This window comes from Neltuma alba, unplaced genomic scaffold (genome assembly GCF_004799145.2).
Source record: "Neltuma alba isolate B1F8T4 unplaced genomic scaffold, ASM479914v2 tig00013341_pilon, whole genome shotgun sequence".
In the NCBI taxonomy this organism is placed as follows: domain Eukaryota; kingdom Viridiplantae; phylum Streptophyta; class Magnoliopsida; order Fabales; family Fabaceae; genus Neltuma; species Neltuma alba.
This window is the reverse complement of record NW_021637611.1, coordinates 14,356-42,298: the sequence shown is the minus strand read 5'-3', so window position 1 is coordinate 42,298 and position 27,943 is coordinate 14,356. Positions and strand designations below refer to the sequence as shown.

The 27,943-nt window shown below is 37.5% G+C and overlaps 4 protein-coding genes and 1 pseudogene across 4 annotated transcripts; 1 reads left to right on the top strand and 4 right to left on the bottom strand.

Annotated features, from left to right (window-relative positions):
* The first annotated feature begins 1,098 nt into the window (after window positions 1-1,098).
* LOC114736485 (uncharacterized) lies at window positions 1,099-1,835 on the top strand. Its single transcript, XM_028924327.1, has 2 exons — window positions 1,099-1,438; window positions 1,524-1,835. The coding sequence occupies exons 1-2, from the start codon at window positions 1,274-1,276 to the stop codon at window positions 1,626-1,628; spliced, it is 270 nt and encodes an 89-aa protein (XP_028780160.1). The 5' UTR covers window positions 1,099-1,273; the 3' UTR covers window positions 1,629-1,835.
* A 159-nt stretch (window positions 1,836-1,994) lies between these two features.
* On the bottom strand, window positions 1,995-4,513 carry LOC114736481 (uncharacterized). Its single transcript, XM_028924323.1, has 3 exons — window positions 4,150-4,513; window positions 3,022-3,090; window positions 1,995-2,651 (listed from the first exon to the last, which is right to left on the bottom strand). Exons 1-3 carry the CDS (start codon window positions 4,426-4,428, stop codon window positions 2,046-2,048), a joined length of 954 nt encoding a protein of 317 aa, XP_028780156.1. The 5' UTR covers window positions 4,429-4,513; the 3' UTR covers window positions 1,995-2,045.
* Window positions 4,514-7,290: 2,777 nt separating this feature from the next.
* On the bottom strand, window positions 7,291-9,265 carry LOC114736484 (uncharacterized; annotated as a pseudogene).
* Window positions 9,266-20,403: 11,138 nt separating this feature from the next.
* Window positions 20,404-21,893, bottom strand: LOC114736483 (uncharacterized). Its single transcript, XM_028924325.1, has 2 exons — window positions 20,973-21,893; window positions 20,404-20,832 (listed from the first exon to the last, which is right to left on the bottom strand). Exons 1-2 carry the CDS (start codon window positions 21,708-21,710, stop codon window positions 20,716-20,718), a joined length of 855 nt encoding a protein of 284 aa, XP_028780158.1. The 5' UTR covers window positions 21,711-21,893; the 3' UTR covers window positions 20,404-20,715.
* Window positions 21,894-23,240: 1,347 nt separating this feature from the next.
* On the bottom strand, window positions 23,241-27,757 carry LOC114736482 (5'-adenylylsulfate reductase-like 7). The gene is made up of 4 exons (XM_028924324.1): window positions 27,257-27,757; window positions 24,883-25,064; window positions 24,483-24,607; window positions 23,241-24,199 (listed from the first exon to the last, which is right to left on the bottom strand). Exons 1-4 carry the CDS (start codon window positions 27,461-27,463, stop codon window positions 23,781-23,783), a joined length of 933 nt encoding a protein of 310 aa, XP_028780157.1. The 5' UTR covers window positions 27,464-27,757; the 3' UTR covers window positions 23,241-23,780.
* Between the last annotated feature and the right edge of the window lie 186 nt (window positions 27,758-27,943).

The following is a 27,943-nucleotide window of genomic DNA, read 5'->3' as shown; positions in this document are numbered from 1 at the left end:
TCAAAAATAGAAAATATTTGATTGGAATATAAGTACTTAAAATGAGTTCGACAAACCAAAAATAATTCTGAAGTCAAATAAACTAACAAATGTCCCACCGGACCCATTTTTGTCAGCAGTGCATATGATGCCCAATTTTTTTGGGCCGGGATATGATGGCCCAAGTGATTCCATTAAAAGCTGGAAACAGAGAACACAAGCCCATAAAAAGTTGGTCCAGGCCCAGACGAAAACCCACCCCATATTTTGCCGCGTCCCTGTTCTTAGCCACCGACAAGGCGTTCTCGCTCTTATCTATTCATAAATTCAGTCAGCTTCGGAGGATTTTAATTTTTGGTCCCGAGCGGGAAACGTGGGATCTAGAAGATAATCCCATAAGTAGTGGGTTCAGCTGGATCCCACCATGTAATGAATGAGCACCTTTTTTTTTAATTTTTAATAGTGAGAAGTCAGAAGGGGATATAAAATTATTATGAGGCTGAGTAATGGCTGAATGGCTAATGAACTAAATAAGTAAATACTCCTCCGGTCCTAATTATAAGACCCAATTGACTTATTTGAGGAGATTAAGGAAGCAAGTTAAGTTGGTTATTTATAATAAATAAGTGTTGTTATTCCTAAAATATCCTTGCTAATTAAGTATATTGGCTAAAACTATCATTATTAGAAGGATTATCTTGGAAAAAAATGCATAAATATAAGAGACAAAATGGATTGGGTCTTATAATTAGGACCAAATAAAAAGTCAAATTGGGTCTTATAATAAGGACCGGAGGAGTAATAATTATGCAGATACAGGGAAGCACTGAGCCACTTTGGCTAACAAAGAAAGGAAGCGGTTTAGTTGTGGCTCCAGTCGCGGCGCTGGAGGAGGCATCTTCGGAGCCAAGGCTTCAGTCCGTAAAACAAAGTCCCAGTTTAAGCTACGACGCTGGGTTGGACTGGAGTCAAGGGTTAGTTGTCCTGCCCTTGGATTGTGGGTGAGCCCAACCCCTTTCCTAAAATTTTGTCACCAAAAAAGAAAAAGGAAGCGGTTGGTGAATGGTGAAGCCAACTTCTTTGACATCGTAAACAACAAAAAGTCGCATAGTGGTTGAGAATTTTCCACTCTAAACAACGCACGCGTCTTTCCTCCCTTTTCCTTCATATTATTGCCATCGAGCCGCCCACGTTCACGCTTCTCTTTCTATTATTACTATTCGGCTTCTTTCTCCAGAAATCTCCACCTTTGAATCTCCGCCTTCTTCTCTTTCTTGGGGCCTTGGAGGAAGCTATGTGCCCTCTGAGGTTTGTCTTGGTCTTCTTTTCCGCCGTGCTAGCGGGTTATTTTGCGTGGAGGACGGTGCGTTCGTCGCCGGCGCCGAACGCTCACATCGCTTCCGATGAATCTTCTGTTGAAGAAAAAGCTCCCACGAAGAATGATTTCAATTTGAAAGAGGTGCGCTTCTTCTTTATTTTTCGATTGGTTCTTTGTTATACTTTCCTATCTTTGACGAGTGACAACAATGCCTTTTGGGTTTCAGGCGATCCAGAACGGATTCTGGGTATTCGTCGACATGGCCAGTGGGAGGTATCTCTGGAGAAATCTGAAGGCTGTCAACGGTGACACAGAGCAAAAAAGCTCTTAGAACTAGGGTCCCCATTGATCGTCTTGCCCAAATATGTACAATCTTATCTTCCTTATTTTCTCGATCTTTTTCGGACATAGATGGCTGTACTGTTCTTTATGGAAAGGGAAGAGGTGAAACTTTGGGGGATACTCATTGTAATTTTTTTCTTTTTTTGGACAAATGATTTCTCTGAAAAATGTCCATGTTAATTTTCCGAGGCCCGACGACTGATCTGCCCCAGTTTTTGTTTTTATTTTTATTTTTTTTTCAACGCCAAGAACTGCGTTATTCAATTTCCTAGAAAGATTCCTTATTTGGTATAAAAGCAGGCTGCTTCCAACAGATCCCTAATAATACATACGGAAATATACGTACAACACTTGATTAAGAAAAGAGATGAAACCATGCATGGCAGTAGAATCATGGTGTTTATATTTATAGGTCAGATTGTAGCTTCATAGACATGTAGATAAGAGTTAGCAAAGCCCCTTGGGGAAGAGGGGCATACCTTGCAAGATAGGACCCAACCCACATGGCTACCACCACCAGTGAAACTACACTACTACTGGTTTTTCCACAAACCCAACTTGCAAATGACAAGCATAATGTTAGCAATATGCCCCCCCTACCACCCAGAATCCATGCCATTACATAACCAATTTTATAGCCAGTATCCAGCTTCCTGTCGAACAATGCCATTAGACTGCTAAATGTGAGGGATAGTCGGGATCCAAATGTTTGGAACAATAGCAGGGACATGAATGCAGATCTCAGAACTTCGAAGAAGGAACCTCTCTCCTCTAATTTTTCTTCTTCATTCTCCTCTTCCTCCTCTGTTTCACTGCTGTTATAGTAGCCCTCGTTGACGTTGTAGTGCTCCCAGTATGCTTCATTACGCATTTTCTGCCTCAGTTTGGCCCACCTATACATTCTTATCCCATCCTCAAATTCAGTGCTGTAACTCCATTTTTTCCTGTAGGGCTGCTGGCCAATTTTTAGAGACCGATCATACTCATTTCTTGTTACCTCATTGGAGAGTACCTGTTTTAAGGATAAAAGTAGAAATTACATCTGGGCTTCAGAAAAGCACACATGCCAAAAGGTGAAGTCAGAGCAAGAGACAAGCCTAAATTGTTTAGGGAGTCAGGGAACTTCAAGTCCTTTCTAAAGCGGTTCCTAATTGCAGGATCTTTTCCATTCCGAGGGAAGAGTACGTTTTCAGTGGTTTCAGCTTGAATTTAACATGAGGGTGAGGGAATGATTTTGACGTAAGATGGGCTATTGCTCAGAAGTAAAGGAAACAGTCAGACGTCTGAGGGTTTGTAGAAGTCCTCTTACTGAACTAAAATTATTTTCCCTGATACATACATTTCTATATTGCGAGTAAAATGGTAAATGGGGTATTGCTCACTTCATATGCTTGACGAATGCTCTTGAACAATTCAGCAGCTTGTGAATCCTTGCTAACGTCAGGATGATACTGCAATTACAGCACAATCACAGTCAAGGAGAACTTGTTGATCATAAGTCGGAATTGAGGTCCAAATAAAAGAGACACAAGGGAAGAGGGGCAACTGATGAAACTGTCATTCCCTGAATAACACATCATTTGTATTCATTTCCCTATCCATTAAGTAGAAAACCCTTTGTAAATAATGGAAATTTTCAAGGCCGGAATTGTTAAAATATTTTAAAATATTCAGGAATTCATTATGATGAAAACATCAAAGTCCAAACTATGGAATATATAAGACTAAGGCAAACAAGCTCTGTCAAGAATTGATCAACTCTCACCCTTCTCTCCAGATCCATCAATCCTCATGTCCTATCAAACCCAAAAAATCAATCTTAAGGCATATCAATACATCATTTAAATAAATGATCAAGGAATAACTTTCTCCTTTCTTTGGTTATCATAAAGCTTCATTGAAATGAGAATTGACAGAGTCGCCTGGTGGTTCAGGGTTAGTTGTGCATGTCCTTAGCGGAAGGGTGCATGCTATAATAAAATGACGACACCCAGATCATTACAGTTTCTATATTCACACTCAACTTCCAGGCCAATCACACATTCATCCCTTAAGCATACAGCTTCGGCCCGTATCCTGGAATTCCGATTGCGTAGAATATTTCCTAGGCTAGATGCTAAATATTTGGGTCAGTTTTACTTTAAAGACAACCAATTCAGCGTTCACATAACTCTGCCGCAAGGTTCAAATATTTTCCGTTCTACTGAATGTCGATGCATCTAGACAAGCGCAACAAATGAAATTAAAAAATTTAACAAATTTTCTAGAAATGACTGTAAAGTATGACTATGAAGGTTATCTAATATTCAATAGCTCTCGGCAAAGGCCGGAAGCCATGAATTTGTTATCTCAAACTCTGAATCCAAAGTCTCTAACGTCCATACTTCCGATTGTGGCCTATCACTGACCCAATTCCCCAGATTTGAAAAAAAAAAAAATCAGAACATACTTGGAATACGAAGTGAAGGCACGTAAATCCCTAATACTTCAGTAGGAAGGAAATAGCGAACCTTGCGAGCGAGAAGGCGATAAGCCCTTTTGATATCAGCGGCGGTGGCAGTCTGATCAAGCCCCAACACGACGTAGTGGTTCTGCTCGCCGTTGATTGCGGCAGCCGAAGACGATGCTACAAAAAGTGGACTCCACCAGTGACCGTGGCGGAGTCGCCGGTGCCGACGGTTATTCCAGCTGGGTGGAGCAGCGATGAACAGATTGGAATCGATGATGGAGTTGAACCCGCCACCACAACCAGCGATAGGGATGGGTCCCACCAAAAGGTGCGCTTGCATTATCGTTCATGAATAAGAAGCCCTCCTCTTTGCTCTCAGATTTCAAACACCGACAAAATAACGCATTTTGACGGGAGCCCTCAACAGTGTATCTGACCCAGCAAGGGAATTACAGGTTCTTGGCAAAAGGATTTTGACAAGAAACAAAACTATAATTTAAAAATATTTTTATAGTATACAAAATAAATATATAAAAAAATTTAATTTGATTTACAAAAAGATATTTTTAAAAGTGATTATTGAGCAATCCAAACACTCTTTAAATTATGATTCAGGATCTGGTTTGAAAAATAATTATAACCGAGGATTGTCAAGGGAAAAAAATTCAAAATTTATGATAATCAAGAGTAAGAGATTTGTTATATATATATATATATATATATATATTTCACAGCTGATTAATAAATAAAACAGTGTTAATTAAAAAAATGGTTTATTTGTTCGTTAAAGTAGATTTTGTTTATTCAGAGTGTTCAAACCTCAAAGGAGTAAGAATGAGTCCGTTTTAGAACAACTTATAAAGCTTATAAGCTGTTTTTTAATAATAATTTATAAAATATGAGATAAATATGTGAGATAAATTTTATCTCGGCTTATATAAAATATATTTATAAGAGATTTTTTAAATCCTGTCAATCAGGTACTATGTCTTTCGAAATACACTGCTCGATACACTGCTCATCACGCAAGCCTCCCACATCACGGATTGATTCCTTATTCATTGATTCATGGAAACGCCCGGCAACCCGGGAAGGAAACCCCACAATGAATCCCCAAAATCTCATACAGTAAAGCCCAAGGCCTCGCTTCCCTTTTGTTACCTGATCTTTTTTTAATTATTTCACATTAATTAAAGAATATTGTGGTTAAAAGTTGTTGATTATCAAAATCGTAACAAATTATAATGTTTTCGTTTCATCCTTATCCATAAGAAATGCTCAGACCCCTACATTGCATGTGGACTCCAGTCATGTGAAAATGCTATGCTGAGATTGGCTTGTCTTGTCAAGCCTCTGCCTCTTATTTCAAGAAAAAGTACAGTGGCCTGTTTTTTTTTTTTTTTGGTGAAGAGTGCCTGTTTAATATCAGCAAGAAACTACCCACCTTGTTATATCTTATATTTTGTTTGTTAAAATCATTTATAGGCATGTGTTATGTAAATAGAGATAAAACTGTTTTTATATATTTATTTTGTATTTTATAAATTACGGTTAAAATAGGTCTTTAGTTTTTGTTCTTAAGGCGTGGGTTTCGAAGGAAATGTACTTGTTCTCAGAAATCTATTCCACGACCAACATTTCGTATGTTAAATTTTTAAACTTCATAAGGAAATGAGACGGGGAAAATTTGTAGGTTAATTGAAACATTTAAGAAAAGAATAACACCACAACACACACAACACGCCTTCTTCTTGTTTTGGTGGTTTTTGAGGACAGCGACGACGGCACCTCAATTATTTATTCCTTTTAAGATTATAACAACCAAAAAAATTCCCTCCCTCAATTATTTATCCCTGGTCCCTCCATGGAAGGAAGATATTTTAGACCTGATTTTTAAACTTAGATAGCGACGTCGTCTTGGGCCAGCAGATCGCTTCCTCAAATATACGTACAACCTAGCGTGAGTAGCGTCTTACATTGGCCTTCGTCCCGTAGTTTTCCTAAAAGGTCTTCGGTTCAACGAGTGAGGATAAGATAATATATCAGCTTACTCACGAATTTCAAAATGCAGCAGTATTATCCCAAGGGCTCATGGTCGTACTCTTTAACCAGAACGACCTGACTGTCTAAACCGTGTCAGGTTTTACGCCTACTGATATGATTGTAAGGGTAATTGTTGTTTAAAAGTTTTTTAAGTTGGCAGGAATTTTCAAAGGGTGTGCAGATGATGTTGGACTGGAGGATAAGTGCCGCTGCAATTTGCCTCCAGAGATTCGAGGTTCCCTATCTATCGACTCAGCGCTGATAAGACACGGCTCCAAAAGGAATATAATTGAAAGATGATGAATAATAAAGAAATTTTACACCATTTCTGTCTTCCCCTTTCAATCCTGCCAATACGCATCACACAAATCATAAAATACTAAACCAGTACAAAAGCCTCACTTCAAGGTTCTTCTCAACCTGATTTTTACTGCCACGGGCAGGCTATTTTGACCAGCTTATCCCTTACAGTACGTATTAATGAGGCGTAAATAGAAAAAACGTGAGATTCGACCCGATATTTTTGTTATAAGTAACTTTTTAATCATATTTTGAACACTATTCCAAACACGGAGGAATGACGTCAGAAAAGTTGGAGTGGCTGGGCATAATTAAAGAGTCAGATGACTGATTGCGTCCAAGCGGAAGCAGGTTAACGTGGAATCTCAAACCAAAATTCTTCAAATTAAAAAAATGACGAAGAGGAACGTGGGATTCAGAAGGATCGCGGTTTTAATGTGTTAGGCTCTGGGCAAGAGCACGCTTTGAACGGCCAGAGCACCTGTGAACGATAACCTGTTGTATGAACTTTTTCCTTCCACGCCTGGAAGATCATGTGAGAATTTGCGTAAAATTGTTGCTTTTGGCCTTGCTATCTAAGCTGCTAGAGTGAATGTTGTCCGAAGAATTGGCTGATTTTGATTTCGGAAGTACAACAGTATGCTGCTGCTGTAGTAAATAGTAATCCTCAGCCTTGGTAATTTTTTACTAGTCTATAGTTTCTCTCCTATTTAAAACTTACTACTCCCTACAATAGACCCAAAACGGACTAGGTGATGCCAAATCCTAATAATGCCATACTTCGATATAGGATTTGAAAACTGATGTGAAGAATGAACTAACTGGAAGAAATGAGAGAAGAGGGAAGCGCAGGATAATGAAGCCCCACGTGAAATAACCACCATAAGAGGCAATCAAAACATCAGGTAAAACAGGGGACGCCAGTGAGTGAGCACGCGCTCCTGATTCCTCTCTAACACTTCAACAAGTCATTGAATAGCTAATTTTTCTTCATTCATGAAATCTTGCACTTTTACAAAATCATCAAAAACATTTGATCATAATCCAACGCAATTCATTCAATACTGCTACCGCGCTACGCGTCATTCAGAATCGCTTTCCATGCTACCCAGCCTTCAATCCTCTCGGTCTCTGCATCATGTGTATCAAACAACCCATTAGTATTCGCACTTCTGAAAAGGTAAAATTTGAAAGACACATACACATGTGTAGGACAAGAATCGCCTACCTTCTTGCTGCTTTTCTTCTCCCTCACTTCATATCTCTCCTGGCACATATCACTCAACCACGCACCAGGGCTCACCAGCTGCATCCACCAATCCCATCAAACTCAATTCACCAAAACCAGTCCATAAAATTCAAAATTCAAATAATACTTAACATTAGATATACAAAGTTATAAATCGATTGCCTGTCTTTCCAATTAAGCAAAATTTCCCTCCATTCATAGAAGAGATTGCAGGCTTATTATTGGAGGGGATCTTTGAAAATTAACAGCACGGGTGGGGAAACAAAGATAATACTTACAAGCAAGCTCCTTTGAATCATCTTTGCCCTCTTTTTAGGTCTCTGGGGTGGTTTACAGCCTTTCATGGCCAGAAAGTCCTCTTCTTTCTCTTTGCTGGATAGCGCGATGAAAAGTTTTGGCCACACTAACGCTCTCTCCTCCCCGTTATTCCCATCCCCTGACACCTTACCGGTGTCCTCGCCACCCACCGACCCTCTCGTCGTATAGTACCGGTCCTCCTTCTCCGGCGACGCAGATTTCCTAATCTCTCCCGCGCCGGACCGAAGCGTTCCCCCCTCAGAATTCCTGCACAGGACGGAGGTTTATCTGCCTTTGTTATTTTATTATCTCTCCAAACGTTTCCCAACGACCACAGTCAGAGAATCAAAGGAGAAGAAGAAGAAAATAGAAGATCCTTTCGCTATTCTCACCTAGTTAAGCGATTAGGTTGGAAATGAGTGTTTTCTTTGTCGGAACTAGTGATCCCTGAACGATCTACTGTCGGCGTAATCTTCCTTCGGATTCCACCGGTTAGTCGCGACGATACCCGAGGGTCTTTCCCCCTCACGCATCGGAGCCGCTTTCTGTTACCCCAGCGCAAGACGAATTCTGACTCCGAACCTTTATAACCTCTCTGATTCCTCTCTTCTGTCTCCATATCTGCGATGAATAAAGCACAAAAAACAACCAAGCAAAGATGTTTCAATCTTCAAGGAGGCTTATGTTTCATAAGGAACTAAGGACCTCACAAAATTTTCTGAAGTTAATTGAAGCCCTTAAGAAACCAACATAAACCAAAATCAGAGAGATTTCCAACACACCTCTCCTCACAATCGGATTCCCCTGAGGCGAGATGCCCAATGGAGAACTGTCAGATACCGCAACCAAATAATGATTTGGGTTTTGCACAAAACTCAGCAGAACAGTGGAAAAAATGGCAAATTACGGGAAGATTTCTGATTTACTCCCAACTACAAGATCTCCGCGGGTAGCATATAGGGACTAATATCCTCGCTAAGCGAGCCTGCAAAACGAGAAGCACCCAGGTTAGAAGGATGATTAGAAATAGGAAATCCATCTGCGAGAGAATCGCAAATGAGAACAAGAAGAAGAGACCTTACAATGATATATCTTCACGTCGGGAGAAATGGAAGAAACCGATTTCCCTCAGCAAAAGAACGAATTTTCCTCCGAGATAAACAAATTATAGATCTTTCCTGTTGTCAGATTTCCAGCTTGTGATAAACCATGCTTCGGGCCTCGCAGTGGTGCAGCCAGCGTTTTCTATCTATTTCTCTGTTTGCTTTCACCGCGCCTTCCCTCCTCTGTTCTTCTTCCCTTCCACCTCTTTCCGTCTACTTATCCTTGTTTCTCAAGTGATGATAATAACTATAGACAGTTAGAACCGTTGGATTGGAAATGAACGGTTAGATTCAACCCCCTCGTGGCTTTCGACTTCCGGATCCCTCGCACGCTCGCACGTATCTTCAAAAAGAAAAAAAAACAGCATTTTGAATTTGTTTTTGTTTCGACGCTGATTATGTTCGGGTTGCAAATTATCCGTCCTGTATTTTTTTTATAAGCAATTTTTTGATTCTATCGCATAAATTTAAAAAAAATAATAATAAAAGTTAGAAAAATTTTTTAAATACCCTTATTTGTAAAAAAAAAGAGTATAAAAAAATAAAAATTATGAAAGTGGACAGAATGTGTATGAAGAGCAATAATGATTTGAAAAATAAGATAATAAATATATTAAAAATTAAAATAAGTAATTAATAAGGATAAAATAGAATGTTGAAAGTTATTGGCGCTGGTACTGTGAGTTTTATCTTTTTTACTTTCTTGTTATCAGAATATCATATCCATCTGGTAAAAAAATTAGTTGGTTTATATTTAATATTTTATAAAATTACTCAAAAAAAAAAAACACTTGAGGGTGCTGTATGTATCTTAACCCTAAAATCTATTTTTTTTCATTTTAACTCTCATTCAAATAGTATAAATAGTTAAATATTTATAAGAAAGTAAAATACTTCTAAACTCCCTAACACGCTTGAAAAATGTAATTTTAAATTATATTCAGCAACTTAAGAAAAAAAACCTATAATAAAATATTCAAAGAAAATCATCATATATTTTTTATGTATAATTAATTTAATGTTTTCAAATTCCTCTAAATTAATTTTATAACTCGTGCGTTTAGAAGTGAAAGAGTAACTTATATTTTGGTTTTTTTTTTTTTAAAGAGTAACTTATATGCATTAAAATCGGGACACTGTTTTTTCTTTGATTCATTGACTGACTTTACACAAAGTTTTGTTTTAGCATCTAAATTTCATAAAACGTGTTTTCATTTTTCAAACCCAAACACATTTACATTCATTAGTAAAAAGAGTTGAAATTGAAATTTAAAATCTCAAATGTCGATACAAAATTTTTTAAACAAAAAAACTTAAACTGCCTTTTAAGATGTCAAATGCATTTGGAGTTTAACTTAGGACTCATTTAAAATGATTTATAATAACATTTTATTTATAATCTATGTAATACGAGATAAATATATGATAAGAAGTTTATTTCAGTTTACATAAAATATGTTTATAAATACTTACAAACATAATTTCAAGTAAGATACAAATGAAGTCTTATAATTAGGACTAGAAATAGTATTGTGTATCCTCCTGGTCAAAACATATTGTGTCGTCACTTCTCGAATGCTACACATTGTTAAACATTTAAAGTTTGATCCATGCGTGAAGTTTGATACCAGTGTTACCTATGGCAAGGGTGAACAATATGACATTGTTGACTATGTAACAAGTGACTAAGTAACAAGCGGGTTCGGCAGCCTAGCCCCTAACCCGTGACCTGCCTTGTTTAAAGTTATACGAGTACAGGCTGTATGAGAGAGACTGAGAGATCAAGTTGGGAGCCATGGGAGAGTGAAAGATTGAGCCAGGGAGAGGGAGAGGCTGAGAGTTGGTGACTTGCAATTACAAGGGGAGAGGGGCTGCAATTGTAAAAACTCCTTCTCTAAAACATTATAAAACTCGATATAAAACCACTACTATGGTGGAAAAGGGAAAATCGTCATGACAATCCACCACAGTAAAAAAGAATCATGCATACATTTGAAACTAACATCGAAACTTGTGGACCGAAACCCCAACAAATATTTTGCATGCAACCAAATCATTCATTAAAATCTACTGGGCCCCCGAGCCTCTGGTCCAAATAACAAAAGATATCAACATAAGCCCATCGAATTGTTTTCCAACAGTGTAAATCAAAGTTTCATAAAACATAACAAGTGGCCTCTGCCCAACCAGAGAAGGAATCGAAATGTTCTCTGCTTTATACCACTATTGTATCAACAAAATATTTCCAAAAAGGCCCTTTAAGTGGCAATATACAATCCAACAATACATAAAGCACAGGCCAGAGGCATTACAGCTAACTAAGCTTAAGCCTCCGCTCGCCCTTCCCGACGGCGTACGCCTAGAAACTTCACCTGAAAACATTATAAACCACGGGGTGAGACAAAAGCCACAGTAACAACATTTCCAATTCAGAGTACAAACTAACATGCGCTCGTGAGGTGTTAAGTAGGGCAATTAACATGTAATATTATAAACGATAGCCACAACGAATCATGTAAGTGCAACGATGCTACCCATTACCAACTCCCTCACTTTGGGGGATTTACAAGAGTCGAACCCGACCTATCCCTCACTATAGGAGACGTAAAGAGCCAACAATCATACATTAATAGAGGTATTACCACGTGGTGGTAACAATCAAGTCTCCCACCAAAACCCAACATGCATCATGCTCAAACGTCTTTACCGAAGAGTAAATACACTATTTTACAAGTAACTTTAATCAGTGTCATATCTTTCAAAAATTTCCCAATATATTCAGTATTATACAAAACCCCACAAGACAAATTTCTCTTTCAATATACAAAATGCCTTTAGAACACCATATATTACTCGGAACACAAAAATATAAATCCACTTATAGTACCATAATACTCCTCCGTCCTTAATATAGGACCCAATTGTTAAGTAGTTTTGGTCCTAAATATAAGACCCATTTATCATATTTATCAATTTCTTTTCTAAATTACCCCTATGGATATTTCCTCAATCATAATCAAGTAGAAGAGAGAGATTGGGATTAAAAAAGATGATTATGGTGTTTTAGGAAAAACATGTCACATTTCTTATAATTAACTAACTTACCTAACTTTCTTAATCTAATCAAACTAGTTAAATGGCTCTTATATTAAAGACCGGAGGAGTAGCATATATAAAGATTGGAGAGTGGTTACCTCTTGCCTGAGCAAGGAATAATCAAAACACCAACGATGCCCGTGCACTAACAACATCATACAGGTCTACACAAGCACACAAACGCACAACGCCGTGTATTAATTAACAAACTAATAGAATAATGAACACAACACTTGGGGACCCAGTCCTACTATCCCACCAAAGCTTTACCAAACTCACAAGGGTCAACCCATCACAATAACACTCCAAAACCACAAGAGACAATTATCACTCTGATCCCCTCCAAAACATCTATTGAATTTAGAAACTCAAAGTCTCACTCTAGGAATTCATCACCCAACACCCAATTAGAATAATTGAAGTCTTAACACACATCCTAAATTGATTAATCATCCAATTTCAACCCTCCTTAACATAACCCAATGCACAAACTTCCCTCCTTCAGATTTTCTATTTTTCGCACATCAAACCCTTTCTCTAGATTTAAAAACGCAAACATTTCGTCGCGGCGAACCCAAGCCTTGGTCGTGACTAACTAATCCCAAGAGGGATTTTCTAATTCGAAAACCCAAATTAGTCGCGACCAAAACCCATTTCGTCCCGCCGATAACTTTTTCCCGAGAGGAACCCTTGTTCCCTGAACAACTTTCGTCATGGCGTCCCCTCAACTTAGCCACAACAAAATCCTATTCTTGAAAGGAAACTCTCCCAATACTCTCCTGTTCGCTGCTTTGTCGCAGCAAACAAATCCTGAGAGGGATTTGTTCACCTCCTTCAGATTTTCTATTTTTCGCACATCAAACCCTTTCTCTAGATTTAAAAACGCAAACATTTTCGTCGCGGCGAACCCAAGCCTTGGCGTTGACTAACTAATCCCAAGAGGGATTTTCTAATTCGAAAACCCAAATTAGTCGCGACCAAAACCCATTTCGTCCCGCCGATAACTTTTTCCCGAGAGGGAACCTTGTTCCCTGAACAACTTTCGTCATGGCGTCCCCCTCAACTTAGCCACAAACAAAATCTATTCTTGAAAGGAAACTCTCCCAATACCTCTCTGTTCGCTGCTTTGTCGCAGCAAACAAATCCTGAGAGGGATTTGTTCACCTACGTCTCCACTCATGATTTGATTCAAAACCACACACCAAGGTTCAAGTTAGACACCAATCCATCCTCAAAATCAACCAAAAAGGGCTACCAAAAAACCAAAATAAAGCTCAGGATGTTACAGCAATGCTGTGTTGCCGTGGGGGGCATCTGCGTGATTAGAGCTGGACTGAGGTCTGAGAGAGAGAAGCGGACTATGTGTGAGAGAGTGTGAGACTATGCTATGCTTACGAGTGCCAGTGCCTGAGTGCGGTGACTGGTGAGGCATGAGTGAGCAACCAGGTTAAGGTGGGTATCTGGGGGAGGCTGTGAGGTGGGTAGGAGCAGCAGCCAGTGGAGTAGCAAATTTGGAATGAAGAGTGGAGACTGAAAGGCGAGAGACGCTGAGGGACAAACTGGACAACCTTTATTAAGTGGGCTGGCTTGTATTTGGTTCGCCTTAAGCCTCTAACTAAGGCAGATTTGATATGTCCTTAAAAAAAAAAAAAAAACTAAATGGCCAAGTATAAGAGCCCGGTCTGTGCCCATTTAATTTTTGAACCCGTCCATTTATTTTCTATTTTGGGGCGGGCTCAAACGAGTCCAATTTTTATAGGCTGTGGGTGGATGGCAGGGTTTCAGGTTGCTTGCTTAACCCTAGCTGATGGGCTATGCAATAAAGTATTTGTATTATGCTCTTCAGACTTCATGTGATAATATCACTTTAGTCTAAATATAAGACCTATGACCTATTTTGTAGTATGATTTATACTATAAAAATATGTTTTATATTAGAACCAGATGAGTATCCATATTGATCACACCCTGACCAAAAAAAAAAAACTCATCACACTAGGAGTTATTGAATTTAAGATATTGTTTTGCCCAAATGATCACTTCAAATAGGGAGAATTACCATGAGGTCCAAGTAAGGAAAAACAATTGAAAAACAAGTCCTAGAGGTTGTCATTCTTATCATAGGACTTGTCATTATAGGCTGTTAATATTGTTATTAGATTTTTGATAATTATTTCTTTTCTGTGAGACTTGATTATAATTCTTCCGTTCAAATATTATGAGTACTTGCAACTAATAATCATATCCAAACTGAAAAATTGATAATGTGGATCATTGATTAATTGGTTAATATTACGTTGAATTTTAATGTGAGATTTACTTAATTAATTTAAATAACTTAGTTAAATTTTTGTTTATTAAAAAAAATATATGATTTTTTTTGGAAATGTCCTCTTAAAATTATTAGATTAAAACCATCCCTCAATGCAAATCATTCTTTATATTAATATTAATGGCTTGAAGCATGAATTTTATGATATTTATTGTTTTATTTTCATACATATCAAAATATTTAAAAAAATATTAAACAAGCTTAAAAAGCACGAGGACCGATAAGGGCCCATCACAACAAGGGCCAGGCTTCGGAAAACGACCACTTTTTGACTGGCGACCCATTTTTCAGTGCTACTCATGAGTAATTAATAAAAGACAATTTAACCAACAAGTGAAAATAGTTAGAACACCTTAATCATTATGTTTTGGGTTAGATCTTTATAGCAGTGTGTATGAAAAAAAAAGTTATTGGAAGAGGTTTCCCTTACGGTGTGAGATTAGTCTCTTACAATTTAGATGTGATGATACTCTGGCAACAAAAATAATAATAAAAAAATAAGAAAACAAAAAAAAATTAATGTTATCGTATTTAATATCTAAGCTTTTGTAGAACACAGTAGATAGAAAACGTAATATCACATTCCTGGATTTGCATTGGGTGCTCATCAGGTGATGAGCACCCAATGCTCATCACCCATCTGGACCGTCCAGATCTAATCTGAAACGTCCAGTTAGATTATTTTTATTTTATTTTATTTTTTTTAAAATAATTATTTTAATAGGTATAAGATAAAAAATAAAGATAATCTCATAACTATCATTTTAAAAAAATATAATTTTTCTATTTTAAAATAATATTTAATAATATTAAATCTGGACCGTCCAAATTAAATCTGGACGGTCCAGATTGCTCATCAGGTGATGAGCATTGGGTGCTCATCACCCGATGAGCACCAAATGGGAACCCCACATTCCTGCCCAGCAAACAAGGTAGATATTGTGAACTAATTCGGTCGCACCCAACAAACATTGGATGCTTGTGGGAGCTTAAATATTATTACCTATGATTTTTAATATAAGATTTTTATTTTTTATTTAAATATAAAATCTTAATTCATTTTATTTATCATATTTTATACAATTTTTTTAAGGTAGGTCTTCTAATAAATAATAATTTTAATTAATATACTTGATTAATAATAATATTTAAAAAAAATATTTATTATAAATAACTAATTTATTTTTTTAATATATTTAAATTAATTAATTAATTTTTATATTAATAACTGGAGATATTATGACCGTTAGAACACGGCCTTCATACAAATCAGTTTGAATTGGAACGGTCTTCCAGAGGCTTTTAAAAGCTTAGAAGCAGGATGTGACGCAACGCTGTTCTCCCACCAACCCTTCCCCCTTCGTCAATTATTGAGTTCAACTCTAAAGTTTAAACTCGGTGGTTTCTTTTTGCTTTTATTTTTGGGTTGCCAACCTAAGCCCAGAGGCTCGTTAGGTAATGCCACTTCGATTCTTTATAGATAAAAAATTATTTACTAATTTAAATAAATTAAAAAAACTGATTAAATTTATTATCTGTAATAAATAAGTAGTTTTTTCTAAAATATCATTATTAATTATATCTATTAACTAGAACTACTATTTGATAAAATATTTTAACACATAAAAACTGTACAATAAAATATTTGAGAAAAAGATAAATAAATTATGAGATAAAGTGAGTTAAAGTATTATATTAGAAACCTATAAAAGCTAAATCAGTTTTTATATTAAAGACATTATTATGCACAATAATCACAACCACGTGGCCAGCACAAAAAGGATAAGCTCAATGAAATCAGTTAATTAGTCGGGGAAATGAATTATGAAATGCACAGCCATATACGACAACCATGAGAAGCACAAGGCAATACGATTCTAGGGCATAAAATCTGCAAAAGACGTTAATACTGTGATACTAGGAGACAAGCTCGTTTTTTTTTTATTTTTACCAGAAGACAGGCTTCATTAACAGCCTGACAGTTAGCTTCGTATATGTTAAGGCTAAACATCTCGTTACACAGCGAAATATACGCTATTTTTTATGGGGGGTGCTTTTGGGTGGGTGTAGATATAATGATATATAGTCATTTTCATGCGGCACAAATTTTTTTTTTTTTTGGGGGAGGAAAAATTATTCTGAAGTCCCATATAATTTTTTTAAAAAGCATAACATAAAATGCAGAAATGGGTCTTTACGCACAAAAAACTCGAAAGAGGGGGAAGAAAGAGGGGTTTGGGAACAGCTGGAAGGCAGGTAGAAGACACCCTGTTCAGTGTCACCGAACGGGCAGGGGGGGACTGCCCGTGAACTGGACGAGCATATAATAAGCTGCTCGCCAAACAAGGTCTTCATTCATCCCTCAGCCTCTGCGTATTGTTGTGAAGCTTGTGGAGGAAGATTGTGAAGCTAAGAGAAGAAAGAGAGAGAAATGGAGGGAATGAAGATGAAGTAGTGTTGATGGTGATGGTGATGATAATGGCGGCGCATCGGCGGGGAAGACCAGCTCCAAGTCCACATCGGATGCCACCCACCCTCTTCCTGGCTTCCGCTTTTGCTTCCCTCATTGCCCTCGCATTCGCCTTCCTCCTCTGATCTAACCCTTCGCTTTTTCTGTACATTATTATTCTGCATTTATTCTCCTCTTCTTCCTTATATTCCTTGTTTTGTACTATTTCCGAATCATAATCATTTGTTATTTTATTGTTGGTGTTTTTGTTGCTATCTTTCTCTTCCTTGTGCTCTTTTGCCCCCTCCTCCTCCCTGGACATTTGAAACACTGGGGGTTTAAAGTCCTCCACTGTTTCTCAAGCGCCCATGCTCATATAGCTATTCGAATCATTTATAGTTTTTCAAAGCTATAAAAAATCACATGTAGCTTGGAGGCAGTAATTCTTATTGCGATTAAGTTTTATGTAAACAGTGTTTGAGATCTTGTGTGGTCTATTTAATTTTTCCTTATTTTGCATCAATTTAAAATGAAATTCAGTTAAGATATTTTAAGCAGCTCTGATGCTCAACTGCTGTGGGAAAAAGTCATTCCGTCAAAGAAGTCCAAATTTAAGTTTATAAATCGAGTGCGACTACTTTCTATGGTATTCTATAATTATTCATTTATAAAGTTATGAAAATTATCATCATCTTGATTTCTGTGCACACATATTATTTAATTTAAACATCAAAACTCTATAAATCATATAACTTATAAATGATCAACACTACGTTTTTAAAAAATATATAATATTCAAAAGCACGGGAAAATTGCGTTTTATTTTCTTTTAGGTGTACATTTTATTTTTATTTATATATATATTACTACTTTAACATTTCACTTGGAATCAAGTAAATAACAAAAGGGGAGGGCAGCCGATCTGAATTCTGGGGTCTACTCATAAAAAAAAACAAAAAAAAAGAAATTATGGGGTCTGACGAGCCGCTCAAAGGGCAGTATGGTGATTCCAGGTAGATGACCAATATAAATAGAGCTTAAGAGGATACGGGTCGGGGTAAGCGTTGGGGGAGAGCTAGGTTAGGGAGGCGGCGGAGATCGATGGGGCGAAACTGCGAATGCAATGTTCTGCTTCAGAATACAGAGTTAATGGAAGAGGTTAGGCATTCGATTCCAACCATAGCCTCTACAGAAGCTGAGAGCTTAAGCTGAGAATAGGCTTTCAGTTCAAAAGAGGCTTATATTCAATCATATTAACCGAAGCTTTTACTTCCATTCGTTCAAAGAGCCAATATCTCCATTTGTTGCTCTTTTCTCCTGTTTGCTTCGGACACTCCTTACCATTCCCCTCCACCTTCCAATTCTTAATCTGATACATCCTTCTTTGGCAAACATACCCCACAAAGGTATGGATAATGAGAATTTGTGCCCTAGAAATCAAACTCTTTGATTTTTCTTTTTATGAATTAAAAGGTGACTATGAATCGAAACATATTACACGAGATTGTTTTGGAGTTCATGGATCCAACAATGCTGTCATTTAAAGTATGGCCTAACTTAGCTAAAGCGTCGGCTCCCCCAATGGAAGTAAAGCCCTTTTGCGCAAATCCAGTTGAGATGAATTCATAGAATTCATCAATTGCATGTCTTGTTGCACTTGGGAGGGGGGGTAGTAACTGCGGCATTCTCAGCTATGGCTTCCGTCTCCTCATCTCTGCGACATTTGATCCATAATTCCCAGCTTTTAATTCCAATAATGGTAATCTTTGGTCTAATACTTGTCTAACAACCTTCTTTTGGGCCATAAAATGCAATCTCTATTGCTGGTACCTCTCTATTTCAACAACTCTCCTAGGCCCACAGCCCCTTCCCAGAAAAACAAAGTCGCAGATTTCTTAAAAGCCCTTCCCGATTCTTGGGCTTTAATTGTTCGCACTCAAGTATGAAGCATCAATCCAGGCCCACAAACAAGCTGCCTTGGGGTTTTTTTTTTGTTTGTTTTCTCTAAGATAAAATTAATTATTAAAAAACACAATTTAGTGCTTTAGTTCATTATTGTGACAGGAATTCGCATAAACAAGGACCTTGTATTTTCTTGTTCCTCGATATTTGTTGACCCACCAGGCCTTTTACACTGTACAGTTTTACCTGAATGAATTGCATTTTATTTTAAGAAGGAAAAAACAAAGAAAGAAAGTTAACTGCAAAAATCATTACAAACGATAACATAAAAGGATTCACTCCTACAGACAAAACATAAATATATTGCAATTTCATGTAAGGTCTGAGAGTTATTCAAAACAATGTCAATTTAGTATCTGATGACCAGATGCAACTATTATGCAAATCAGTAAGATCCTTCTCTTAGATGTAGCACGCTATTATTTGTCGATTTGCGTAATAAGCATTCCGCTGGATCCTAATTTTGCTAGTACGGATTAGTCCATAATCTTCACACTCCATAGTATAAAAACAGACGCGGACAGAAAGAGAAACAATACCACAAGTCAAGAACTGGAAGCAGCAAAATTATTGACTTCTCGGAAGGGGGGAATGCACCGTATAACTGATAAGATTCTATGGGGTCCCAGCCTTTCGTTGAATCTTGAATAGTTGATACCCCACCCACGTCACAAAACTCCAAATGGGCAAACACTAGATTCCAGTGACTTGCTTCTAAAGGACATAGTATTCCCACATGGTCCTTGACATCGCCCTCCTTTTCTGCGATTCTAGTGCTCTCCACGTTATCAATTTTGACGATGTAAACATGAACAGTACCGTGTGTCATTTGTGCTCCTCCCTCAGAATGACGGAACCCCTCCTTCTCACTGTGCTTTAATCCCATTAATTGGGTTGTTCAACGATCAATCAATCGTTTTCGTTCCTTCTCACACCTTTGTCACTGCTCGGTATCATAAATATCTTGAGAGCTATGGGGAAGGTATCTCATCGCTTGGCACTTTGGATTCATTCATCCCAAGAGACGTAAGTAGAAGCAAGAAGAAACTATTTCACATCAACCTATTTGTCTTACTGTACTTCATCGCTATCCGGAACTTCAAGAGGGAAAACACGTTTGCAAATAATATAATAGTTTCTCATGACTTGCACTCAACTACTTGGCACTCTTCTCATTACAAATGAATTGAAATACACATGGTGGGATAGCTTAAAACCCAGGACTTCACTGGGGATCAAGAAGGGAACGCGTGTAGCTTTGGTGAAACATGCAGGGTACCCGTTTAATAATATTTGAAAAACCGAACCAAAAAGTCCACAAAGCATTATTTCTTGTTAATCAAAGTATACACCACGCAAGATTTTTCAATGTCATTAATTTAACTCCCACTGTTTTTGAAACTGGTTTCTTGTTCTGCCATTACTCTGCAAGCTGGCACCTTCAAATGTCAAATAGCCACATAGCAATTAATAGAAGATTAGTCTGTTTAGAATAGTTTATAAATAACTTTTTAATCGTGAATCACAGAATACAAGGTAAGTGTATATAAGTACGTGAGCGGAGTTTTATCCTGACTTATATGAAATGTGCTTATAAATGATTTCAATCATAATGACATACAGGATCTAGACTGGATAACAAGCTAAATTATGATCCCTTTACAACACACACATCTACAGGAAGGACTGCAAATAATAGGGTATAAGGACTACATCTCATGTAATATTACGTACATAACTATAATAGTAATACCAGGACGTAGGATTTCATATCTTTAAGTCTCTTGATTAAGGCTTCACAGACCATCGTGATAGCCACCACACGTTATGTGAGCTCTGCTCAGAGGAACACCTGTTGCTGCAGAAATTGCCTCGTTCATCTTGTTCGCCTGCTGCATTAATTGCTTAATCCTCTGCAGTCACACCAAAGCATCAGTCCATCATTCAAGGGTTCGGATCAAATTCAACTCAATCAATATTATACACACAATTCTGGTCTAAAAAAACCAAAGAGAAAGCGAAACTAGTAAGAGTGTTGAAAATTTTTAGGGACCTTGTCATCGGCATAGATCTGGAAACGAATCTTGTGGTTGTGGTGGAGTTTGTTCTTTTGGTGGCTACCGAAGAGCAAGATGCAGACAGTGGCAGCAGCAACGCCAAAGGAACATATAGCTCCAATCCCTGTGAAGCTCCACTTCCATAAATTGAACCCATCTTTGTTGTGTTCCCAAGTGGAGTCCTGATCATTGTGGGTAAGTATTTCCTTCTCAATTTTGAGTCGGGGAGAGGTCATGATTTCCATGGGTTCTCCGTTTTCATCGAATTTCATGGTATCAATTGGAGGCAACATGCCTCGGCTACCGGACTTTGGTGAGTCCATTTTCATGTCGACAAATTCGTTTTCCTTCATTTTGAAGAAAACCTGCGAGACTGAGTCCTGATCAGCTTCCACGCCTCCAATCTGGGAGCCTCTGTTTTTCTGAATCGAAGCTGACGGGATGTCAATAGGATTCTTAGTGATGATTTCCTTCGCTGCCTCATCATTTGGAGGTCCAGGATCCAATCGGATAGGGATTGGAACAGGAACAAGTTGATTTGGCAGCCTTGAATTCCTTGGTGGCTCGATGCTCTTTACGGATCTCGGCGAAGGGCAAATGAAGTGATCCGCGTCGAACACGCTGATCGAGTCGGAATAATGTTTTCCCAAGAAAACCTTCTTCTGACCGTCTTCACCGAAATCAAGGAAGCCATCATCAGACAGGAAATCCCACTCATCGAGATTCAAATCCATGTCGGGGAGGATTTTTGGATCGGGAAGGGTGACAAGAGTGGAGGCTGATTTACACAATAGAAGTCAGGGAATTTGAATGGTAGGGGTTGAATAACTGAGTCGGAGAAGGTGGGTTTCATGGAGTTATGCGTGGAATTTGAGATACGATCAAAGAGCAGGCCACCGTTACGGGGTCATGTTGCTCTTGGGGAGAGGACTCAAAACTCACCAGCCACCAGCGTTTAACATGTAGAGTACTGGGTGCGCATCCATCACGAAAGGGATAAATTTGAGAATAGTCCACGTGGCCCACCATGGCCGTTAGCCTCTACGCTTGGATTCTTAGCGCACGCAAATACTAATAAGAGAAAAATAAGTAAAATTTATTAAAGATTTTAAATTAAATTTTGCTTCTCCAATTTTTTTTTGAAAAATCGGGATCATTAAAATCTTTGCTCCCTTCGTTCCCTTCCAAACGAACATGGAATAAAAAATTATTAGAAGTTAAATATTGGCTTGATAATCTTACAATAAATAATAGTGCTAAAAAGATGTAAATTTTAGGGTAGTATCGAATAACTGTAACAAAAAGAATTATACATAAATATTTTTTTTATTGCATCAACGATTATCACAATTGAAACGTAAATAAATGTATCTTTCTATTTCTGTGCGTGTTTTTAATGTTTAAAAGATAGAAGAATTTGCTATCTTCAATTATACTCAAATATAAATAGACAGTACTCACAGAAGAACCAGCCTAGATATTTATTCCATGTAGATCTACGGTTACGATCGATGGATTTTCCAATAGAGGAAGAAAAATAATAATGTCCAGCTAACTTAGGGGGGTGTACTTCGAATTGGTTATATATGGAATAAGGGCAAAGCTACAAGAGTCTACTTTTTTCCCCTAAAGAAAAAGTTAAGTATATAAAAACGGGAAGAAAGAGGGGTTTTCACCAGTCACCACTAAAGAAGAGGTTCTTTTTGATAATTTAATGGGATCGATATGACGAAAATAATATTAAAAAAGAAAAAGAAAAAGAGGAGTGTCGGTTCAAGCGGTTGCTTGTCGAGATTTATGGTCTTAGAGTGATGATGAGGGTGGGTTCCAGAAGAAACACAATAGAAGGAAAGTGAGGAGGCCTCTCATAGGTACAGCTGTCCATAGTTTATTTGTCTTTTATCGGAGCCTTCCCCTTCACATCTCTCTAATGTATGGCAATAGTTACGGCCTCATCTCCTTTCTTCAGTAACTTCACTTTCCTAACCGCTGCTGCGTTCAGATACCTTCTCTTGCATTCATGCATATGCCTTCCGTCTATTCACCATCAGCTTTCGTGCACACGTTTACTCTATTTTTTCGGTAACAATGTTTACTCTATTTTTCAAATATAAGTTCTAATATTTAAACAAAATTTATATATTATGCTCTCCTTTTTTTTTTTTTTTTTGCTTTTTATTTTTACCTTCCACTTAGTATCATGAAAAAGGGCGCATCTACTTGTAAAAATTTGAATAAGAAATTTATATATTCTATCAGGAATATTTTTAGAAACCAAACAAGAATTAATTATACATGACAATTTGTACTAAGACTCGTGTTTAAGAATGAAAGGAAGTTGAAAATCAAGATTTGTATTTTGCGCGGCCGCTGGGATCGCAGGTAGTTTGTATATCCCGTCTCCTCCCATAATCAGCATATCAATTGAACAGAACTCTATCGCAATCTCGACCCTCCACCCTCATTTTACCCAGCCATATGAACTTTGTAGACGGTAGTTGAATCATCTCCTGAAACAAGGGGCTTTATTTGCGGGTGAGACAGAGAGGTGCTTAAAATGCAGTGGTGCGTGTATAATTTGCTTCCGACAACAAATAATTTACAGGGGTTAAAAAAGCTGTACTCAAAATTTACATGCCTGTTCGCTTCCTCCCAAAACCCAGCTCAAACAAGAACAACATTCAGCTATCAGCACTAACAATAAAATTTGAGAGAGGGCCATGTGATCCCAAGCTTCACTGCAGCTTGAGGATGTTCAGATAAAAACTTTCATGCCGCCCTCAACAGGGCTGGCATAAGTTTTGTTAATTTAAACCTTGAGATGACCGCCTCGCTGATGATGACGACTCGCCAAGAGAAACGGAAGCCAGAGATGAAGCCCAAACATGAAAGTTCCTAGCCTTGCACATTCTAAGCTTGGTCCAAATCCTTCTGACATCAATCACATGAAGAACACGTCCCATCGCTTGGCTTGTCTCCCCAAATATTTGCAAGTTTAAATGAGGAACATATGAAACCCAGAATGCCCGGACACTCGATACAATCTTTGAAAACACAGAAAAAAGAATCCTCAGACACAGAAACAATATGGAGAGTACTAAGTAAGGCTCCCGGCTCGTGATTTCTTCCAATGACAAGCTCGTCAATGACTTCATAGTTGATTTTCTCCCACTCCGTGAGCTTTGCCATTGATCATCAGCAAAATATTGGATTGACCCAATTCCTGGGACACAAAAGGCAGATGAGTCAAGAGGGTATAGGCTCACTCACTACGGTCAGTTAGTTAAGTCTCTTAGACTCAAAGTAAATTGGTCTGTCATCCATATTATTTGCATATACTTTTCCAATTCCAAATATAAGACTCACTTTGTAGTGTAAATTATATTACAAAAGGAATAGTGGGTCTTACGAGTATCATCCAAAAGCTATGAGGTCAAAAGCAGGTACAAAATAGCAGTCTATAAAATTTACCGCCAATTTACAGATAAGAGTCAGGATGAGCTCACCCGTGTTCCTTTCATAAAATTGAATGAGTGAGAGAAGATCTTTTGGCCCCCGATATCTCAACCTTGATGTCTGGTTCACCAGTAATATAGCTGGAAAACTATGGATTCCGTACCTTGAAAATAAGCTGCAGCGTTAAACACAAATGAAGATACATCAACACACAATTAAAGAATTGCCCATTCGGTAAAAAAAATTCTGCTCAATCACAAATCATCAGCACAAATACATAAAATAGAAGAGAAACTATCCTACAGCACTTCATGACTTTAGCCCAGCCAACAAAGAGCCAAGCTAATTCTTGCGGAAAAAAGAATGAATATTTACAAACCAACCATGTGAAAGAGAAAATGCAACAATTACATAATTATCCAAAACTTTAATAGGCCATAGCTTTAGAACCTTGGCAAGGCTGATGATTGCTCAAGTGCCAAATGCTCAACTTGAGGAAACATAGAACTGAGGGTTTCAAACTTTGGAAGCAAACTGTGTGAAAACGGGCACTGGGAAGAATAGAAGAGAATAGAGGCATAACCAATCTTCTTTTTCCCAGACAAAACTCCTTCTACGAAATTCCCATCCACCTGAGCAAACCAAAACAGGGATTAGATACACGACACAGAAATCAGCATTTTGGGATAAGTACAAATAAACAAAATAAATGTACAACAGAAAGACCAAAAAATTATTAAATCTTCAAGTTGATCAGTCCAATGATGAGAAAGAAAGACTATTGAAAAAATCACCATTGCACCTTAAACGTCCACTTCTCTGAAGAATTAGGTTCTATCAAGTGGCTCCTACGAAAAATTGTGCCTTTTCCCCATATTTTACACGCATCCACTAAAAATATAATAAAGGGCCATGTTTCCATATATTTGCCAAAGATTGAAAAATGCTTTTGGGATCAACCTAAACTAGTTTATCGGTTAAAAAAAAAAAACTTCAGTTATAAATAACCATAGTAAAATCCTCATGAAAAGCAAAGTGCTTAAAGAAAATAATAATAAAAAAAAAGACAAATCAATAACAATATACAACAGCCTTGCCCAGAGGCCCAAGCAATGCAGACTCATTTTCCAGTCCCAGGCTCAGCAACTCAAGTATGATACTCAGATAGTAGAGAAGGTCAAAATCATACCACAAACATCACGTCTAGAGATGCCTAAGGTCAGGCAATATCACTTTCCTATATGAAAGGAACATCATGTAAGGAACCTTCAAAATTGTTGAGGCCTTTTCCTCTTTATGGAAGGCATGGGGAAGGAGTTTACGTAAGATTCTAAAAATGGGATATTAATAATAGTATAGTGATTGATTTGATATTGTTAGATTATGAGATAAAAAAATTTTCTACAAAATATTAGCTCAAAGGAATGATGGAAAGTTAAAGAGGGGAAAACCAGAAAATGACAAAGCTGAATACATGATCAATTTAAAAATTAATAATTTAACAATAACAGCAATCAAACTCAGCTGGCCATTGCAGATCACCCTGCAATCCAGCTTGACACAGTGAGGATCTCACATCCGAGAAAAGAGACAGGGGGAACCTGAGAAATAAAACAAGCTATTGTCCATTTAAAAGGGAAACCGTATAAAACAAAAACTTAAGCCTGCACTAACTAAGGATCTTAGCTGAAGTGAGCTTGTGCATAGCAACAAGCAGAATTACTTAGGGTCACAAAATCATTTAAACTTTTCTGATAGTGTCAACTTTCCCGAGGAAAGAACTTCAACATGCAATTTACCTAAATTTAAGACTGTTTCCTCCTAATAATAGGATACATAAATGATACATTTCATAGTAAGGCATCTCAATAATATTGTTGGATAGATATTAAGAATTGAATGGAATCTTCACATTCATGCTAAAATTCATAACATGTCATCACATTCACATGTGAACTATCTTGTCGGAAGGGAAAAAGACAACTCCTTTCATGATAATTAAGGGCTATAAAGGCATGACATCACATTAAGATTTTTATTTTTGCATTAATAAGACTAGTGCAAGTATATGAACGTCTCAATGCATAAGATTATAAAAAAGAGTATCCACAAAGGCTTTGATTAAATTTTGAGGCTGTAAACTCGCGCTGATTACATTTCTGAGCTATATATGAACAATCTGACCTCTAATTAGTGCTAGATGATCCTAGAAAATTAAGCCTCATAGTCATATTAAATTAGCTAAAATCAGAGCAAGTGCTACTTCGGTCTTGGCGCAAGAGATAGCACAAGACTTGCTTGTCCCTAAAAGCATTCATGGTTTTCTTTCTCTGTATTGTTAAATAAAAAATATCTAGACTCAAGACAATCTACAATGAAATCCATTATCAACTTAGAATATTACATTGTCGCCCATCTTCTAAAATAGTAAAACTTCAAAGGCTGCCGTGCATTCCCGTGTTTATTTGCAATTATATTATATCAAACCGACCAGTAGACTATCGACACCAATTTTCTGATTTGCATTTTTTTAACAAATCATCAACTCAGAAACTAGTTCCATAAAACGAAAATCCATGAATGAATAACATAGGAACAATAGCCTAGAATAAAAGATCCGAAACCAAAATATCTAAATAGCCATTTTGACTGAGCAACCAAGAAGAAAACAATTTCGACGTCAGGGACGAAAAGGCCAAAATAACAGGCTCATTAATTTCCGACACAAAAATGAATCAATCAAACGAAGAAGGGGGAAAAACAGAACATACAACCAACCGCAAATTGAAATCAAGAAAGAGAGATAGAGATGATGAACATCTACCTGATGAGGTGGATTCGGGGAGATCGATAGAGGGCATTGAAATTGAAGAGAGTGGAGAAATAGAGCAGAGGAGGGATCGCACAAAGCCGAAAATCCAGATGAGGATGATGCCGATTGAAACAAAGAGAAGGCAGAAATAAAAAGGAGAAGAAGGGAGGGGGCCATAGATCTCGAAGATGCCATGGAAGAATGGGAGGGGTAGTACATAGAAGAAAACACGGGGGGCAAAATAGGAGAATAAAAATAAAAATAAAAATAGACAAAACCGTTCCGAGAAACAGAGCGTTGATCTTCTATCTTCTCCCTCTTGGACACCTGATCGTCTTCGACAGCTGGGGTTGGAGGTGGTACTGGGTGGGTAGCTTTTTCTGTTCTGTAGTGGTTGTGCAATGTTCGGCTCGCTGATTGCGGCAAAATGATCCAAGATTCTCCGTTCTCGGCTCCAAATTAGCTTTTATGTATATATAATCAAATCGTTTCTCTTTTTTGACCGAACAAACCGTTTCTCTCTCCTCTGAACCACCCTCGTGCGTAGACATTACCGAAGGGGCATGGCCATTATATATTATTATTATTATTCTAAATCGGCAGATGAAAATAATTAAAAATATACCATTAAGATAAGGGAAGGGAGTACCCATTTGAATTAAAGTCAGAGAAACATAATAATTTTGAATGAATCTGCTT

Coding starts and splice junctions, on each gene's coding strand:
- LOC114736485 (XM_028924327.1), top strand. CDS start 1,274: ATGTGCCCTCTGAGGTTTGTCTTGGTCTTCTTTTCCGCCGTGCTAGCG. Junction 1,439..1,523: donor ATGATTTCAATTTGAAAGAG/GTGCGCTTCTTC, acceptor TTTGGGTTTCAG/GCGATCCAGAACGGATTCTG.
- LOC114736481 (XM_028924323.1), bottom strand. CDS start 4,428: ATGCAAGCGCACCTTTTGGTGGGACCCATCCCTATCGCTGGTTGTGGT. Junction 3,091..4,149: donor ATCGCCTTCTCGCTCGCAAG/GTTCGCTATTTC, acceptor CTGTAATTGCAG/TATCATCCTGACGTTAGCAA. Junction 2,652..3,021: donor GCATTCGTCAAGCATATGAA/GTGAGCAATACC, acceptor TCCTTAAAACAG/GTACTCTCCAATGAGGTAAC.
- LOC114736483 (XM_028924325.1), bottom strand. CDS start 21,710: ATGGATTTGAATCTCGATGAGTGGGATTTCCTGTCTGATGATGGCTTC. Junction 20,833..20,972: donor AGATCTATGCCGATGACAAG/GTCCCTAAAAAT, acceptor GTGTGACTGCAG/AGGATTAAGCAATTAATGCA.
- LOC114736482 (XM_028924324.1), bottom strand. CDS start 27,463: ATGTACTACCCCTCCCATTCTTCCATGGCATCTTCGAGATCTATGGCC. Junction 25,065..27,256: donor CCCCGAATCCACCTCATCAG/GTAGATGTTCAT, acceptor TGGTTTGCTCAG/GTGGATGGGAATTTCGTAGA. Junction 24,608..24,882: donor CAATCATCAGCCTTGCCAAG/GTTCTAAAGCTA, acceptor TTAACGCTGCAG/CTTATTTTCAAGGTACGGAA.